We start from the raw sequence: 15,588 nt of genomic DNA, 5'->3' as shown, positions 1-15,588 counted from the left end.
ATCACGACGTTTCGGAGGCAACACAAGTCTCCGTCATCAGGTAGGACCGTCACAGCCAGATTTGCTGCATCAAGTGAGGGAGGGATTAAGTACCAGTTGAGGGGGGAGGGGGGGAGGGGCTTATCAGAATGTGGTAGCCATTGAATGGAACGTATCGGTAGGGCGGGAGCTAACAGAGGGACGGGGTACTCGTGGTTGATAACATCTTTCCAATGATTACTAAGTTTGTACCCATCATCACGGTTGAAATTATGTCTGTGTTTGTATATCTGAATGGCTTCGTGTACAAACCTTTGATGGTAGCCAGAGGGTTTGCAGAGCACCTTAGTCTCGGAGAAAACACTCTCATGAGAGCCCACCGCGTTGTAGCAATGATCGGCATCGGCGGAAGACTCAATTTTGCCGTGTTTTAAATCTGACTTGTGCTCGAGGACACGATCAGAGACATGACATTTCGTTTCCCCAATGTAAGTCACCACAGATGGACCATCTTATCTGACAGGCACTATTTTACTTTACCGAGTGTTAACATCCCTAATGTTTAACAGTACTCTCTTATTTGTCAGCCAACACTGGTATAAACGTGGGCATTTTCGTTCCTTTTCTATTATGTACATCCACAGTGACTTGCGCACAAACACGTCGTTGACCACGACCACGAGTACCCCGACCCTCTGTTAGCCCCGCCCCCCCCCCCTCCCGATACGTTCCATTCATTGGCTACCACATTCTGATAAGCCCCTCCCCCCCTCCCCCCTTAACTGGTACTTAAGAGCTTACACCTTGAATCCCGCCTTCACTTGATGCAGCAAATCTGGCTGTGACGGTCCCACCTGATGACGGAGACTTGTGTTGCCTCCGAAACGTCGTGATTTTTATTGTTTTATTTTTATTAATTTGAACTTCATTTTTTACCTACGTGGCTTTACCGAAAGAACTAAGAGTATGAATCCTTGCAGTCACGAAAGCTTCAAATCTAGGTAGGAACGTGGTTCAACCAATCCGGAAGCGTACATGTTTGGGAGGGGCTACCTCTGGTTGGCTGCTGGCTCGCGGTCACGTGACGCACTTCAACCAATCCGAGAGCGTACATGTTTGGAAGGGGCTATGCAAGACACAGACAAAGAATCCCTGGTGGGCAGTGTGGAACTGTTTTTCCTACCTGTATAAATGGTACATCTCTTCATACCACAATATAATTAGTGGTTTTTAAACCTTTATTGCTGGGATAAAAAGGCCACGCCCTTCAGGATAGACAGGCACGCGATTCAATTTGCAGTCACGTGACCACTGGACGGGGGACTTTGGGGAGGGAGATTCTGTAGAAGGCCCAATCGTGACACTACCACGTCGACATTACAAGAGTCCCCGTTGGTGTACTCGTGTGCCTCACAAATGGACAGATGCCCTTTCTGGACCCTCATCAACCTCTCCAAGTCCTGGTGTGCATGTGGCCAGTGTTGGGAGCGAGAAGCATATCGCAGTTGACAAGATCACGCAGCAGAATCCAGGAAAATAAGGCAGCGTGCTACCCAAAACGTTTAGAGTCAGTTGATGACCACCATGGCCTCAATAACAATTGCAGCCAGGAAAGCTCAAGGCACAATAGCCTGGTAAGGAAACCTGGTCACACTTAACCCTTCTAAAGAAAGGTTAAAAATTGAAATCCTAATTGACGTGACCATGCAGAGGGAGTCATTAAAAAATAGAATGCAATCACTACGTTTAAGCTCTGTGCCAAGGTGTTAATCCAGGCGAGATATATTTATGAAAAAACAATTGCAAGCAACAAATATGGTCAAGGTTGTAGGTGGAGTGGTGTTAATGCCATAACTGGAGGGAGCTCAATGCATTCTATATGTGCCTTAATCAGACCTCTTCAGGGCATAAGCCAGAGCAGCTCATTGTCAAAGAGCATTATTTTTGTTGCCCTAAATGCTCCCCCCGAAGCAGTAATGTGTGGCTTTACAAGTCTTACAAATGCTTGAACAGCAACGTTCCCATTCATTCTGTACGATTATTAGCCAGTGGGGTACAATGGCCGGCGACCGCTTAAGAATTCACTCCGCAGCTCCAAATGACATTCTATTCGATGTGCTGCATAGCATTGTAATTTGAAAATACTGAAATCTAGTGGAAATATACCATGCCAACCAAACCAGGTCAAGAATGGCAATGTGGGAGCTTGTGAGTAGCGTGGACCTATAGGCCTGCTGGCTAGTGAAATGCCCACGTCTGTATACCCTTAAACTGAAGGAGAAAAGCAAAATGAATATTCCTTACATGGCGACCACAAAAAAAACGGAAGCAAAAACTGCAGTGCAGAAGGCTTTTATTCGTAGTCAGCCACAGTTATTCTTTCAGAACATTTGATCAAAAACGGTACAAAATGCTGCTCTATTTCTCAGTAGCACGGGCGGTCATTTTGGTGTAGGTGAGCCCCTTGTAGACGCCGCTCAGGGGCACATCAAAGACAGCTCCGTTCATGCAGGTGATGCGCAGCAGGGCCGTGTATGGGAGGTCGATGTTTGCACGCCCGATGTTGGCGACAACGGTGACGGTCTTGTGCGGAGGAACCGAGACGGGGAACGTGAGAGTTTCCATCCGCTCCTCCGTGTTCTCGATCTTGTACGTGCTCGATGAGCCCACGGTGAAGCTGAAGCCGGTCTCCACTGCCACGACCTCCGGGATGCCGGCCGAGACGGTCAGGCTGAAGGTGAACTCGATGCTGTTGGTCGTAGACCACGATGACGTTTTAGTTATCTTCTTGGAGCTCTGAAAGGTGTGAGACTGCACGATGCTGGTGGCGTTTATGTACTCCATTTCTTTAATCTCCTCCATCTGCACGTTAGGCAGAACCTGGTGCATAGTTGGGTAGTTCATGTTCTGGATCACCGACGATTTTATATCATTGATGAAAAGGAAGCCCATGGAGTCGATGTCCGCCCCCGCTCGGCCCCCAACACCCAAGCAGACGCCAGAGCCCACGTCGATCTTGTACTCGGTCTTCAGCCCCCAGTCCGTCATCTTGGCAAAGAACTCACGGTTGCGGCTAGTTCTGAACTTGATGGCACCCAGACGCGTGCCAGCCCCATTGCCCCACAGGGAGAGCTGCGACATGAACTCGCCCGACTGGAATTCAAACTGCTGAGCAGAGAAGTCCACGGTGCCGAATTTCTGCCTTCGCCCGTCAGTCAGCCACACCTCCACGCCCCTCACTTGCCAGCCTCCAACGCTCACGGAGAGTTTCTGCAGCGTGGCCGCATTGCTCCTCCCATCAAACGAGAACGCATTTCCACCTTGGCCTCCAATGATGTGCAGCGTAAGTGGGTACGACATTATGTCAACCTGGAACAGACAGGAGAGAATGGCAAGAATGTTTAAAGCCCAACGACATTATGGTTGTCCGAGTACAAACACAAGCATTAGTACAGTGCACCATAGAACGTATCAGTCATCTTAAAGTTGAACATTTTGCAATTCAGTTCTGCAAACCTTTGGGCACCATATTAATACCCAATAGATATTCCTTTCGTGTTCATCATCATTATAGTTGTGGTTTCGCAATTTGGAAATTAAAATAAGCAAACTTCAGGTCAACCATTTTAGATTGTCATTTTGCTTGTACAAGATTGCTCTGCACAAAGTGCACGCGAGTGATCCCACCACTGAACATGGAAATGTGGTAGCCAGGAGTATCAAAAAAGAATTAACTCTACCTTATCTTCCTACATTAACCAGCAGGATATACAGTACAGGCCCATTCCACAACCCTCAAGCCACACGGTCAGAGTAACCCATCTAGCATTGGGAATGTAATAGGGCTGCACGCATCATGTAGGGAGCGGTAGCACAGATACCTTTTGCTTTCCACGAATAGTCAAAAGCTCAGGGAGACGATCCAGGCACTTGGCTGCAGGTCGACCTACACGGGTTATAGCAACAGAAGCAGATGGGTTAAGGTGGCGAGGGGAAACCAGATTAATCCTATAAGCCAATAACCACCAAATATCAATATGCAGATCGCCCAGACAAAACCATCCTGGCTCAAAAATGCCTAGTAGAGGTCTTTTAGAGTAGGAAAAATCCAGACCAGTCATTTAGGCATCAAATCAGATTAGGGTTAAGGCAATACAAGATAAGACGGTTTGTAAACTTGTCAAATTAGACAAGTCTTAAAACATTCAGGGGCAGACCACAATTCAAAAACGGAATTCGGAGAACTCCCATGAACTGCAATTCTAAAGTTCACGGTTTAGCTTCCACCATGAAACCCTCAGATTTCAGGCACGTTCAAAACGAGTTTCCCCAGTGGATAGGCACACTATGCGAATGAACCAAATTACAGCAGATTCTCAACCACGGAAATTATCCGTGGTAGGCGAGATTTAGAAACGGTACAACAGAGATGGTTTGAGAAAAATGCAGAGATATAAAACCTGCGCATTTTTTATAAGCTAGTGCACACCATTAAACGGCAAAAGCACCCAGTTAATGTGTCTAAAGACAAAGAAGCGCAACTGAAATTTTTCGTGAGCACTTTACAAATGAGTTGAAACGGTCAAAGCAACCACCGTACCAAAATCGTATTCCGCTATGCACCACACCTACCTCAGAAGTCAACTCCGTGAAGCGCAGATATTCTGTGTTGGTTCCGCCCTCCTTTATATGCAATAGAGCACACATCACGTGGTACAATCACGTGGGCGTACCTTCCCATCCCTGGCCAATCGTGGGGGTGGGAGGGATAAGGCAATTATCGCGAGCCAATCAGCGCGAGGATTCACTAATTGAATGGCTGGCGCTTCCTGCACGGCGCGCCCATTTTGTGTGGGCAGCCGTTAATAAGCCGAGCCACGCGCGCTGACGCCTCATGAATGCAATCACGGTTCGCATATGAGTCAGTTGAGAGTCCATTGAGGGAGCTCATGTCACGTGGCATAATTACGCACGCGTTCCTCCGTCCATCTTCCTCTCCAGGCCAATCACTGCGAGCCAATTGCCACGAGGATTCGCTCATTGCATGGACGGCAGTTCCAAGCACGCGTGCCCATTGTGTGAGCCGCCGTTTATCAGCCGAGCTACTTACAAGCGCCTCGTTAATGCAATCACGGTCCCGATACGAGGCCTTGATAGTCAATTGATTTGCGGATTTAAGTGATTTTTTGAGTTTTTGTTTAAACTTTTTAACATGGCCTCAAAGTAAAAGGTCAATTTAGCCTCACTATCATCGCCATCTTGAAATTCATAGTGTTGACGAGTGCCATATTAAGTAATGACCTTAGAACTGTAGGTGCCTCTGGTCACTTTCTACCGTCACAAGTTTAACACGTAGGCTTTCGTGACCAATGCCATCCATATACAAGTTTTTTTTGTTAGATTGCGTAAATATATAAATGCGTCATGAAACCTGCCAGCACCTTACAAAGCCAATTATTAAGGTTTCTCACGTGAACACAACATCCCAATTCGTTACTCGTACAGCACACCGGTGGATTGGAGAGCAACGCCACAACATTTGCAATCCGAGTACGACGTTTCGCCAATCATTATAACTAGCTGCATCAGGCTGCCAGACAGATTTGTGGATAAATACTCTTGTTTCGTTCCTTAAAAAAGATAGGTAGATGTGATGACATCACTTGTGAGCTTTTCTTGCGCGAATTTAGGTGGATGGGGGTTAGGAATGCGCATACATGATTACGGGTATCCATTACAAGTTGAGTAATTCATATGCTACTTCACGTACATTAAGCATGCTGTCTATGCAAGCCTATTGCTCGTGTTCCCACTGTCGATTGTGTGCACTAAATAGACATCCCTGCTATTGTTCAACGGTGATCCCCGTTGTGTAGGTATGCATTTAAACAATTTGTTATTTCATGATTCTCTTCCAAGAAGCACTAAGTTTGTAGCTATCTGAATGGTTAAAATTATTTTTACTTCTATCAATTTCTATAGATACTCAAATTAGTCTTGGCCAGTAGTAACTAGTTTTGCGCTCTTGTAACTAATTTGTTCAATTGTGGAATGATTTGATGTTGTCTGCCGGCCGAGTCTCCCTTGAAAAATCCCTTCTCACCTCAGGGCGTTTTATTCTGGAACTAAACATCTGATTCTGATATAAAGTGTTTTTTTACATCAAATACATTCAAATGGAACGACATGATCCAAAACGACGTATTGAGGATGTGGTAAATGTGTGTCCCTATTGCACGTAGTTAATCGACTAAACAGATGAAACATACTTTCATGTCTGGTCTCATTTCTTCAATATAATGTGACTTTATAATCGGACTGTACCATTGCGAAGCTATAATAATGCTCAATAATCGTTTCCAGTTTTAAAGCGGGGGTGGGGGGGGTGAATATTCGTCACACCAACACGCAGAGACAGGTAAGGGTTCCAGTCCCTTTATTCCACGTCCATCCCACACAGCTCCCTCCTTGTACCATTATATATCAATCCACAGATCTCTGCTCTCGTCACTCTTGCCGACGTCCCCTATCATCTCCATGACCCCTCCCTCATTCCCTCCAATGACATTTCTATCATCATTTCTCAGCGACCAATTCCCTGCCTTCACTTATGGGAGTTTACTCGCTGTAAACTCGGTACAGGGATTGACGTTGTCGATGCAATTTATAATTAACCTCACCAATAACAATAGTCAAATAACGTCCATTATTCGTTTGTGGTCTCAGTTGCAGCTAAATGGCAGTAAGCGCAACGGTGGGATTGATAGTGTAACCAGCGTGTTTGTGTTATGAAACCCGTTCCTTCGGAGTGGGCAGGTAGGAACGTGTATACTCTTAGTTCTTTCGGTAAAGTCACGTAGGTAAAAAAATAAATTAAAATTAATAAAAATAAAACAATAAAAATCACGACGTGTCGGAGGCAACACAAGTCTCCGTCATCAGGTGAGACCGTCACAGCCAGATTTGCTGCATCAAGTGAGGGAGGGATTAAGTACCAGTTGAGGGGGGAGGGGGGGAGGGGCTTATCAGAATGTGGTAGCCAATGAATGGAACGTATCGGGAGGGCGGGGGCTAACAGAGGGACGGGGTACTCGTGGTTGATAACATCTTTCCAATGATTACTAAGTTTGTACCCATCATCACGGTTGAAATTATGTCTGTGTTTGTATATCTGAATGGCTTCGTGTACAACCCTTTGATGGTAGCCAGAGGGTTTGCAGAGCACCTTAGTCTCGGAGAAAACAATCTCATGAGAGCCCACCGCGTTGTAGCAATGATCGGCAACGGCGGAAGACTCAATTTTGCCGTGTTTCAAATCTGACTTGTGCTCGAGGACACGATCAGAGACATGACATTTCGTTTCCCCAATGTAACAGTCACCACAGATGGACCATCTTATCTGACAGGCACTATTTTACTTTACCGAGTGTTAACATCCCTAACGTTTAACAGTACTCTCTTAATTGTCAGCCAACACTGGTATAAACATGGGCATTTTCGTTCCTTTTCTATTATGTACATCCACAGTGACATGCGCACAAACATGTCGTTGACCACGACCACGAGTACCCCGTCCCTCTGTTAGCCCCCCCCCCCTGGTACTTAAGAGCTTACACCTTGAATCCCGCCTTCACTTGATGCAGCAAATCTGACTGTGACGGTCCCACCTGATGACAGAGACTTGTGTTGCCTCCGAAACGTCGTGATTTTTATTGTTTTATTTTTATTAATTTGAACTTCATTTTTTACCTACGTGGCTTTACCGAAAGAACTAAGAGTATGAATCCTTGCAGTCACGAAACCTTCAAATCTAGGTAGGAACGTGGTTCAACCAATCCGGAAGCGTACATGTTTGGGAGGGGCGCACCTCTGGTTGGCTGCTGGCTCGCGGTCACGTGACGCACTTCAACCAATCCGAGAGCGTACATGTTTGGAAGGGGCTATGCAAGACACAGACAAAGAATCCCTGGTGGGCAGTGTGGAACTGTTTATCCTACCTGTATAAATGGTACATCTCTTCATACCGTTGCTGGGATAAATAGGCCACGCCCTTCAGCATAGACAGGCACGCTATTCAATTTGCAGTCACGTGACCACTGGACGGGGGACTTTGGGGAGGGAGATTCTGTAGAAGGGCCAATCGTGACACTACCACGTCGACATTACAGGAGTCCCCGTTGGTGTACTCGTGTGCCTCACGAATGTACAGATGCCCTTTCTGGACCCTCGTCAACCTCTCCAAGTCCTGGTGAGCATGTGGCAAGTGTTGGGAGCGAGAGGCACATCGCAGTTGACAAGATCACGCAGCAGAATCCAGGAAAACAAGGCAGAGCGCTACCCAAAACGTTTAGAGTCAGTTGATGACCACCATGTCCTCAATAACAATTGCAGCCAGGAAAGCTCAAGGCACAATAGCCTGGTAATGAAACCTGGTCACACTTAACCCTTCTAAAGAAAGGTTAAAAATTGGAATCCTAATTGACGTGACCATGCAGAGGGAGTCCTTAAAAAATAAAATGCAATCACTACGTTTAAGCTCTGTGCCAAGGTGTTAATCCAGGCGAGCTATATTTATGAAAAAACAATTGCAAGCAACAAATATGGTCAAGGTTGTAGGTGGAGTGGTGTTAATGCCATAACTGGAGGGATCTCAATGCATTCTGTATGTGCCTTAATCAGACCTCTTCAGGGCATAAGCCAGAGCAGCTCATTGTCAAAGAGCATTATTTTTGTTGCCCTCATTGCTCCCCGAAGCAGTAATGTGTGGTTTTACAAGTCTTACAAATGCTTGAACAGCAACGTTCCCATTCAGTCTGTACGATTATTAGCCAGTGGGGTACAATGGCCGGCGACCGTTTAAGAATTCACTCCCCAGCTCCAAATGACATTGTATTCGATGTGCTGCATAGCATTGTAATTTGAAAATACTGAAATCTAGTGGAAATATACCATGCCAACCAAACCAGGTCAAGAACGGCAATGTGGGAGCTTGTGAGCAGCGTGGACCTATAGGCCTGCTGGCTAGTGAAATGCCCATGTTTGTAAACCCTTAAACTGAAGGAGAAAAGCAAAATGAATATTCCTTACATGGCAACCACAAAAATCGGAAAAGGCAAAAACTGCAGTGCAGAAGGATTTTATTCGTAGTCAGCCACAGTTATTCTTTCAGAACATTTGATCAAAAACGGTACAAAATGCTGCTCTATTTCTCAGTAGCACGGGCGGTCATTTTGGTGTAGGTGAGCCCCTTGTAGACGCCGCTCAGGGGCACATCAAAGACAGCTCCGTTCATGCAGATGATGCGCAGCAGGGCCGTGTACGGGAGGTCGATGTTTGCACGCCCGATGTTGGCGACAACGGTGACGGTCTTGTGCGGAGGAACCGAGACGGGGAACGTGAGAGTTTCCATCCGCTCCTCCGTGTTCTCGATCTTGTACGTGCTCGAAGAGCCCACGGTGAAGCTGAAGCCGGTCTTCACATCCACGACCTCAGGGATGCCTGCAGAGACCTCCAGGCTGAACGTGAACTCGATCTTGTTGGTTGTAGACCACGATGACGTTTTGGTTATTTTCTTAGAGGTCAGGAAGGTGTGAGACTGCACGATGCTGGTGTTGTTTATATACTTTAGGTCTTTAATCTCCTCCATTTGCACGTTGGGGCGAACCTGGTGCAAAGTTGGATAGTTCATGTTCTGGATCACCGACGACTTTACATCATTGATGAAAAGGAAACCCATGCAGTCTATGTCGGCCCCCCCTCGGCCCCCAACGCCCAAGCAGATGCCAGAGCCCACGTCAATCTTGTACTCGGTCTTGAGCCCCCAGTCCGTCATCTTGGCAAAGAACTCGCGGTTGCGGTTCGTTCTGAACTTGATGGCACCCAGACGCGTGCCGGCCCCATTGCCCCACAGGGAGAGCTGCGCCATGAACTCGCCCGACTGGAATTCAAACTGCCGAGCAGAGGAGTCCACGGTGCCGAATGTCTGCCTTCGCCCGTCAGTCAGCCACACCTCCACACCCCTCACTTGCCAGCCTCCAACGCTCACGGAGAGTTTCTGCAGCGTGGCCGCATTGCTCCTCCCATCAAACGAGAACGCATTTCCACCTTGGCCTCCAATGATGTGCAGCGTAAGCGGGTACGACATTATGTCAACCTGGAACACACAAAGGAGAGAATGGCAAGAATGTTTAAAGCCCAACGACATTATGGTTGTCCGAGTACAAACACAAGCATTAGTACAGTGCACCATAGAACGTACTATTCATCTTAAAGTTGAACATTTTGCAATTCAGGTCTGCAAACCTTTGGGCACCATATTAATACCCAATAGACATTCCTTTCGTGTTCATCATTATAGTTGTGGTTTCGCAATTTGGAAATTAAAATAAGCAAACTTCAGGTCAACCATTTTAGATTGTTATTTTGCTTGTACAAGATTGCTCTGCACAAAGTGCACGCGAGTGATCCCACCACTGAACATGGAATTGTGGTAGCCAGGAGTATCAAAAAAGAATTAACTCTACCTTATCTTCCTACATTAACCAGCAGGATATACAGTACAGGCCCATTCCACAACCCTCAAGCCACACGGTCAGAGTAACCCATCTAGCATTGGGAATGTAATAGGGCTGCACGCGTCATGTAGGGAGCGGTAGCACAGATACATTTTGCTTTCCACGAATAGGCAAAAGCTCAGCGAGACGATCCAGGCACTTGGCTGCAGGTCGACCTACACGGATTATAGCAACAGAAGCAGATGGGTTAAGGTGGCAAGGGGAAACCAGATGAATCCTCCAAGCCAATAACCACCAAATATCAATATGCAGATCGTCCCAGACAAAAACCATCCTCGCTCAGAAATGCCTAGTAGGTCTTTTAGAGTAGGAAAAATCCAGACCAGTCATTTAGGCATCGAATCAGATTAGGGTTAAGGCAATATAAGATAAGACGGTTTGTAAACTTGTCAAATTAGACAAGTCTTAAAACATTCAGGGGCAGACCACAATTCAAAAACGGAATTCGGAGAACTCCCATGAACTGCAATTCTAAAGTTGCAGTGTTTTTAGCTTCCACCATGAAACCCTCAGATTTCAGGCGCGTTTAAAACGAGTTTCCCCAGTGGATAGGCACACTATGCGAATGAACCAAATTACAGCAGATTCTCAACCGCGGAAATTATCCGTGGTAGGCGAGATTTAGAAACGGTACAACAGGGATGGTTTGAGAAAAATGCGGAGATATAAAACCTGCGAATTTTTTAAAAGCTAGTGCAAACCATTAAACGGCAAAAGCACCCAGTTAACGTGTCTAAAGACAAAGAAGCGCAACTGAAATTTTTCGTGAGCACTTTACAAATGGGTTGAAACGGTCAAAGCAGCCACCGTACCAAAATCGTATTCCGCTATGCACCACACCTACCTTAAGAGTCAACTCCGTGAAGCGCAGATATTCTGTGTTGGTTCTGCCCTCCTTTATATGCAAGGGAACACACATCACGTGGTACAATCACGTGGGCGTGCCTTCCCATCCCTGGCCAATCGTGAGGGTGGGAGGGATAAGGCAATTATCGCGAGCCAATCAGCGCGAGGATTCACTAATTAGATGGGTGGCGCTTCCTGCACGGCGCGCCCATTTTGTGTGGGCAGCCGTTAATAAGCCGAGCCACGCGCGCTGACGCCTCATGAATGCAATCACGGTTCGCATATGAGTCAGTTGAGAGTCCATTGAGGGAGCTCATGTCACGTGGCATAATTATGCACGCGTTCCTTCGTCCATCTTCCTCTCCAGGCCAATCGCTGCGAGCCAATTGCCACGAGGATTCGCTCATTGCATGGACGGCAGTTCCAAGCACGCGTGCCCATTGTGTGAGCCGCCGTTTATCAGCCGAGCTACTTACAAGCGCCTCGTTAATGCAATCACGGTCCCGATACGGGGCCTTGATAGTCAATTGATTTGCGGATTTAAGTGATTTTTTGAGTTTTTGTTTAAACTTTTTAACATGGCCTCAAAGTAAAAGGTCAATTTAGCCTCACTATCATCGCCATCTTGAAATGCATAGTGTTGACGAGTGCCATATTAAGTAATGACCTTAGAACTGTACGTGCCTTTGGTCACTTTCTACCATTACTAGTTTAACACGTAGGCTTTCGTAACCAATACCATCCATATACAAGTTTTTTTTTATTAGATTGCGTAAATATATAAATGCGTCATGAAACTTGCCAGCACCTTACAAAGCCAATTATTAAGGTTTCTCACGTGAACACAACATGTCAATTCGTTACTCGTACAGCACACCGGTGGATTGGAGAGCAACGCCACAACATTTGCAATCCGAGTACGACGTTTCGCCAATCATTATAACTAGCTGCATCAGGCTGCCAGACAGATTTGTGGATAAATACTCTTGTTTCGTTCCTTAAATAGATAGGTAGATGTGATGACATCACATGTGAGCTCTTCTTGCGCGAATTTAGGGGGATGCTACTCCACGTACATTAAGCATTCTGTCTATGCAAGCTCATTGCTCTTGTTCCTACTGTCAATTGTGTGCACTAAATAGATGTCCCTGTTATTGTTCATCGGTGATCCCCGTTGAAGTATGGTGACCTGTATCGGCATGCATTTAAACAATGTGTTATTTGATTATTCGCTTCCAAGAAGCACTCAGTTTGTAGCTATCCGAACGGTTAAATTATTTTTACTTCTATCAATTTCTATAGATTCTTGAATTAGTCTTGGCCAGTAGTAACTAGTGTTGCACTCTTGTAACTAATTTGTCCAATTGTGGAACACTTTGATGTCTGCCGGCCGAGTTTCGCTCGAAAAATTACTGGTTTTTAAACCTTTATTGCTGGGATAAATAGGCCACGCCCTTCAAGATAGACAGGCACGCGATTCAATTTGCAGTCACGTGACCACTGGACGGGGACTTTGGGGAGGGAGATTCTGTAGAAGGGCCAATCATGACACCACCGTGTCGACATTACAGGAGTCCGTTGGTGTACTCGTGTGCCTCACGAATGGACAGATGTCCTTTCTGGACCCTCGTCAACCTCTCCAAGTCCTGGTGTGTGTGCATGTGGCCAGTGTTGGGAGCGAGAGGCATATCGCAGTTGACAAGATCACGCAGCAGAATCCAGGAAAACAAGGCAGTGTGCTACCTAAAACGTTTATATCGTCAGTTGATGACCACCATGTCCTCAATAACAATTGCAGCCAGGAAATATCAAGGCACAGGTCACAATAGCTTGGTAAGGAAACCTGGTCACACTTACCATTCTAAAAGGTCAAGCATTGGAATCCCGATTGACGTGACCCCTGATCGTGACCATGCAGAAAAAAATTGCAATCACTACGTTTAAGCTCTGCACCAATCCAGGCGAGATCTATTAATGGAAAAACAATTGAGCAACAAATATGGTCAAGGTTGTAGGTAGAAGTGGTGTTAATGCCATAACTGGAGGGAGCTCGATGCATTCTATACGTGCCTTGTTCAGACCTCTTCAGGGCATAAGCCAGAGCAGCTCATTGCCAAAAAGCAATATTTTTGGTCGCCCTTTGGAGAAAGTACTTCTTTGCACAATTGAGACGCACGCATTGCTCCCCAAAGCAAGTGTGGCCTGACAAGTCTTACAAATGCTTGAACAGGGACGTTCCCATTCATTCTGTATGGTTATTACTTATTAGCCAGTGGGGTACAATGGCCGGCGACCGATTAAGAACTTACTCCCCGGCTCCAAATGAAATTTTATTCGATGCTCTGCATAGCATTTTAATTTGACAATACTGAAATCTAGTGGAAATATACCATGCCAACCAACCCAGGTCAATAATGGCAATGTGGGAGCTTGTGAGCAGCGTGGACCTACTATAGGCCTTCTGGCCAGTGAAATGCCCATGTCTGTAAGCCCTTTATTCGCAGTCAGCCACAATTATTAATTCAGAACATTTGATCAAAAACGGTACAAAATGCAGCTCTATTTCTCAGTAGCACGGGCGGTCATGTTGGTCTAGGCGAGCCCCTTGTAGATGCCACGCAGGGGAACATCTAAGAGTGCGCCATTCATGCAGGTGATGCGCAGCAGGGCAGTGTACGGGAGGTCGATGTTTGCACGCCCAATTTTGGCGACAACGGTGATGATCTTGTGCGGAGGAACAGAGACGGGGAATGTGAGTTTCCTTCCGCTCCTCCGTGTTCTCGAACGATCAAGGAACAGAGGGCAAGGGTCACAATGGTCTAGGGTTAGGAAACCTGGTCACTCCACCCTTGCAAGAATTTACAATTCCTAACACAAGTTAATAATTGGAATCCAGATTGACGTGCACCTGGTCACATTGTAGAGGACTAGTCCTCAACAACATGACCATGTAGAGGCAACCGCTGTAAAAATGCAATCGCCATGCTAAAGTAACAAAGTGTCTATCCAGCAAAGTTGCAACCCCAGAAAAAAACAATTGCGAGCAACTAATGTAGCTTGTGAAGTTTAACGTCGCAAAATTATTTTAAAGGGCTAGTCAATGCACTACATGTGCCCTGACATGAGACCTTGTCAAGGTCACAAGGCAGAGCTGCACATTGTGAAAGAATGAGCAAGTATTGGTCATTCTTTAAAACCGCATCCCTGCATAATTCTTGCCCATCTCCAAATACAATCCTTTTTAAAGGTGGTTGCATAGCATGGTCATTTGACGATCCTAAATCTAGTTAACAAGTTCCTTTTGGAGTGGGCAGGTAGGAACTTGGTTGGATAGCACATTCGTGCACAACAGACGGACAAATAATCCCAGGTGAGAAGTGTGGAACCTGTTGTTACCACCTGTAAAAACATACCATGCCACTAACTCACCGTTTCAAAAATGGCCACGCAATGCAGAATGGAGGATATGAAGTTCTACAATGATATGAAGCTCAATGCAACTGTAATAAACGACTGGACCACGATGTCTGGCTCAGTGTCCTTTATTCGGTTCGTGCTGTACACCCACACGGCTGTCTTTACTCTGTAGCTTCTCCACGGTGCTGACTCCAATGTCGGCCCGATCCACAACAGCAGCTCCGCTGCTGTTTCTCTCACACAGCCCCCCTTGGCTGTACTCGCTGCAACTCCTCTCCCTCCGCAGCTCTGACAGCCTCTTGCTGTCTCTCTCTCTCTCCGCAGCTCCTCCTGGCAGCCACACCGCTGCCTCTAACACGCAGCCCTCTCTCTCTCTCTCTCTCCGCAGCTCCTCCTGGCAGCCACACCGCTGCCTCTAACACGCAGCCCTTCTGGCTGTCTCCTCTGCAGCTGCACACCACTCCGCAGCTTCCTCTTATCTTCGGGGTTGGCTCCCGATGGCCGTCGGCGCCCCCCCCTCTCCACACTCGCCCGCGTGGCCTCACTCTTTTCCGCTCACACCCCGACTGCCTTCCCCTTCCGGTTTACCCGCTTAAGGACCCGAACCTTCCCCCCACGTCACATGACTCCACCCCCCGTGACGTCACATCCGGAAGGTCGCTTACGCCCGCATTACACCACCCTCCCCCGTAGAAAAATCCCAGCCGACCTCGGCTGACCAATAGCAAATCGTAATGCGGCGAACCGAGCTTCCCCCCCTAAAGGACACTAA

General features: G+C 46.8%; 2 protein-coding genes across 4 annotated transcripts in view; both read right to left on the bottom strand.

The window, feature by feature from the left end:
• Positions 1–2,315: 2,315 nt before the first annotated feature.
• The window catches only part of LOC144733150 (aerolysin-like protein), a 27,608-nt gene continuing 14,335 nt past the window's right edge, over positions 2,316–15,588 (bottom strand). Inside the window, exons 1-3 of one of the 2 annotated variants that reach the window (XM_078614925.1) lie at positions 4,612–4,677; positions 3,861–3,925; positions 2,316–3,348 (exon numbers count right to left, since the gene is read on the bottom strand). In XM_078614925.1, the coding sequence (XP_078471051.1) occupies positions 2,398–3,339 (942 nt within the window). In that variant the 5' untranslated portion in view covers positions 3,340–3,348; positions 3,861–3,925; positions 4,612–4,677 and the 3' untranslated portion in view covers positions 2,316–2,397. Of the gene's footprint in view, positions 3,349–3,860; positions 3,926–4,611; positions 4,678–15,588 lie in introns of those variants that run through there. The other variant, XM_078614926.1, reaches the window with a different exon arrangement.
• Positions 9,100–11,541, bottom strand: LOC144733145 (aerolysin-like protein). 2 transcript variants are annotated; one of them, XM_078614920.1, is made up of 3 exons: positions 11,398–11,417; positions 10,644–10,708; positions 9,100–10,132 (listed from the first exon to the last, which is right to left on the bottom strand). In XM_078614920.1, the coding sequence occupies exon 3, from the start codon at positions 10,121–10,123 to the stop codon at positions 9,182–9,184; it is 942 nt and encodes a 313-aa protein (XP_078471046.1). In that variant the 5' UTR covers positions 10,124–10,132; positions 10,644–10,708; positions 11,398–11,417; the 3' UTR covers positions 9,100–9,181. The 2 variants fall into 2 exon arrangements, with proteins under 2 accessions (XP_078471046.1, XP_078471045.1); XM_078614919.1 differs by lacking the exon at positions 10,644–10,708 and having other exon boundaries at positions 11,398–11,541.

Source organism: Lampetra planeri, chromosome 45 (genome assembly GCF_965212315.1).
Source record: "Lampetra planeri chromosome 45, kcLamPlan1.2.h2, whole genome shotgun sequence".
Taxonomy (NCBI): domain Eukaryota; kingdom Metazoa; phylum Chordata; class Hyperoartia; order Petromyzontiformes; family Petromyzontidae; genus Lampetra; species Lampetra planeri.
Note: the sequence above shows the minus strand (reverse complement) of the source record. Positions and strands in the feature narration are given on the sequence as shown.

Excerpts from the sequence above, each read along its gene's own strand:
- LOC144733145 (XM_078614919.1), bottom strand. The coding sequence starts at position 11,472 with ATGTGTGTTCCCTTGCATATAAAGGAGGGCAGAACCAACACAGAATAT. Across the intron at positions 10,133-11,397 it reads TCACGGAGTTGACTCTTAAG|GTTGACATAATGTCGTACCC; the intron begins GTAGGTGTGGTG and ends TGTGTGTTCCAG.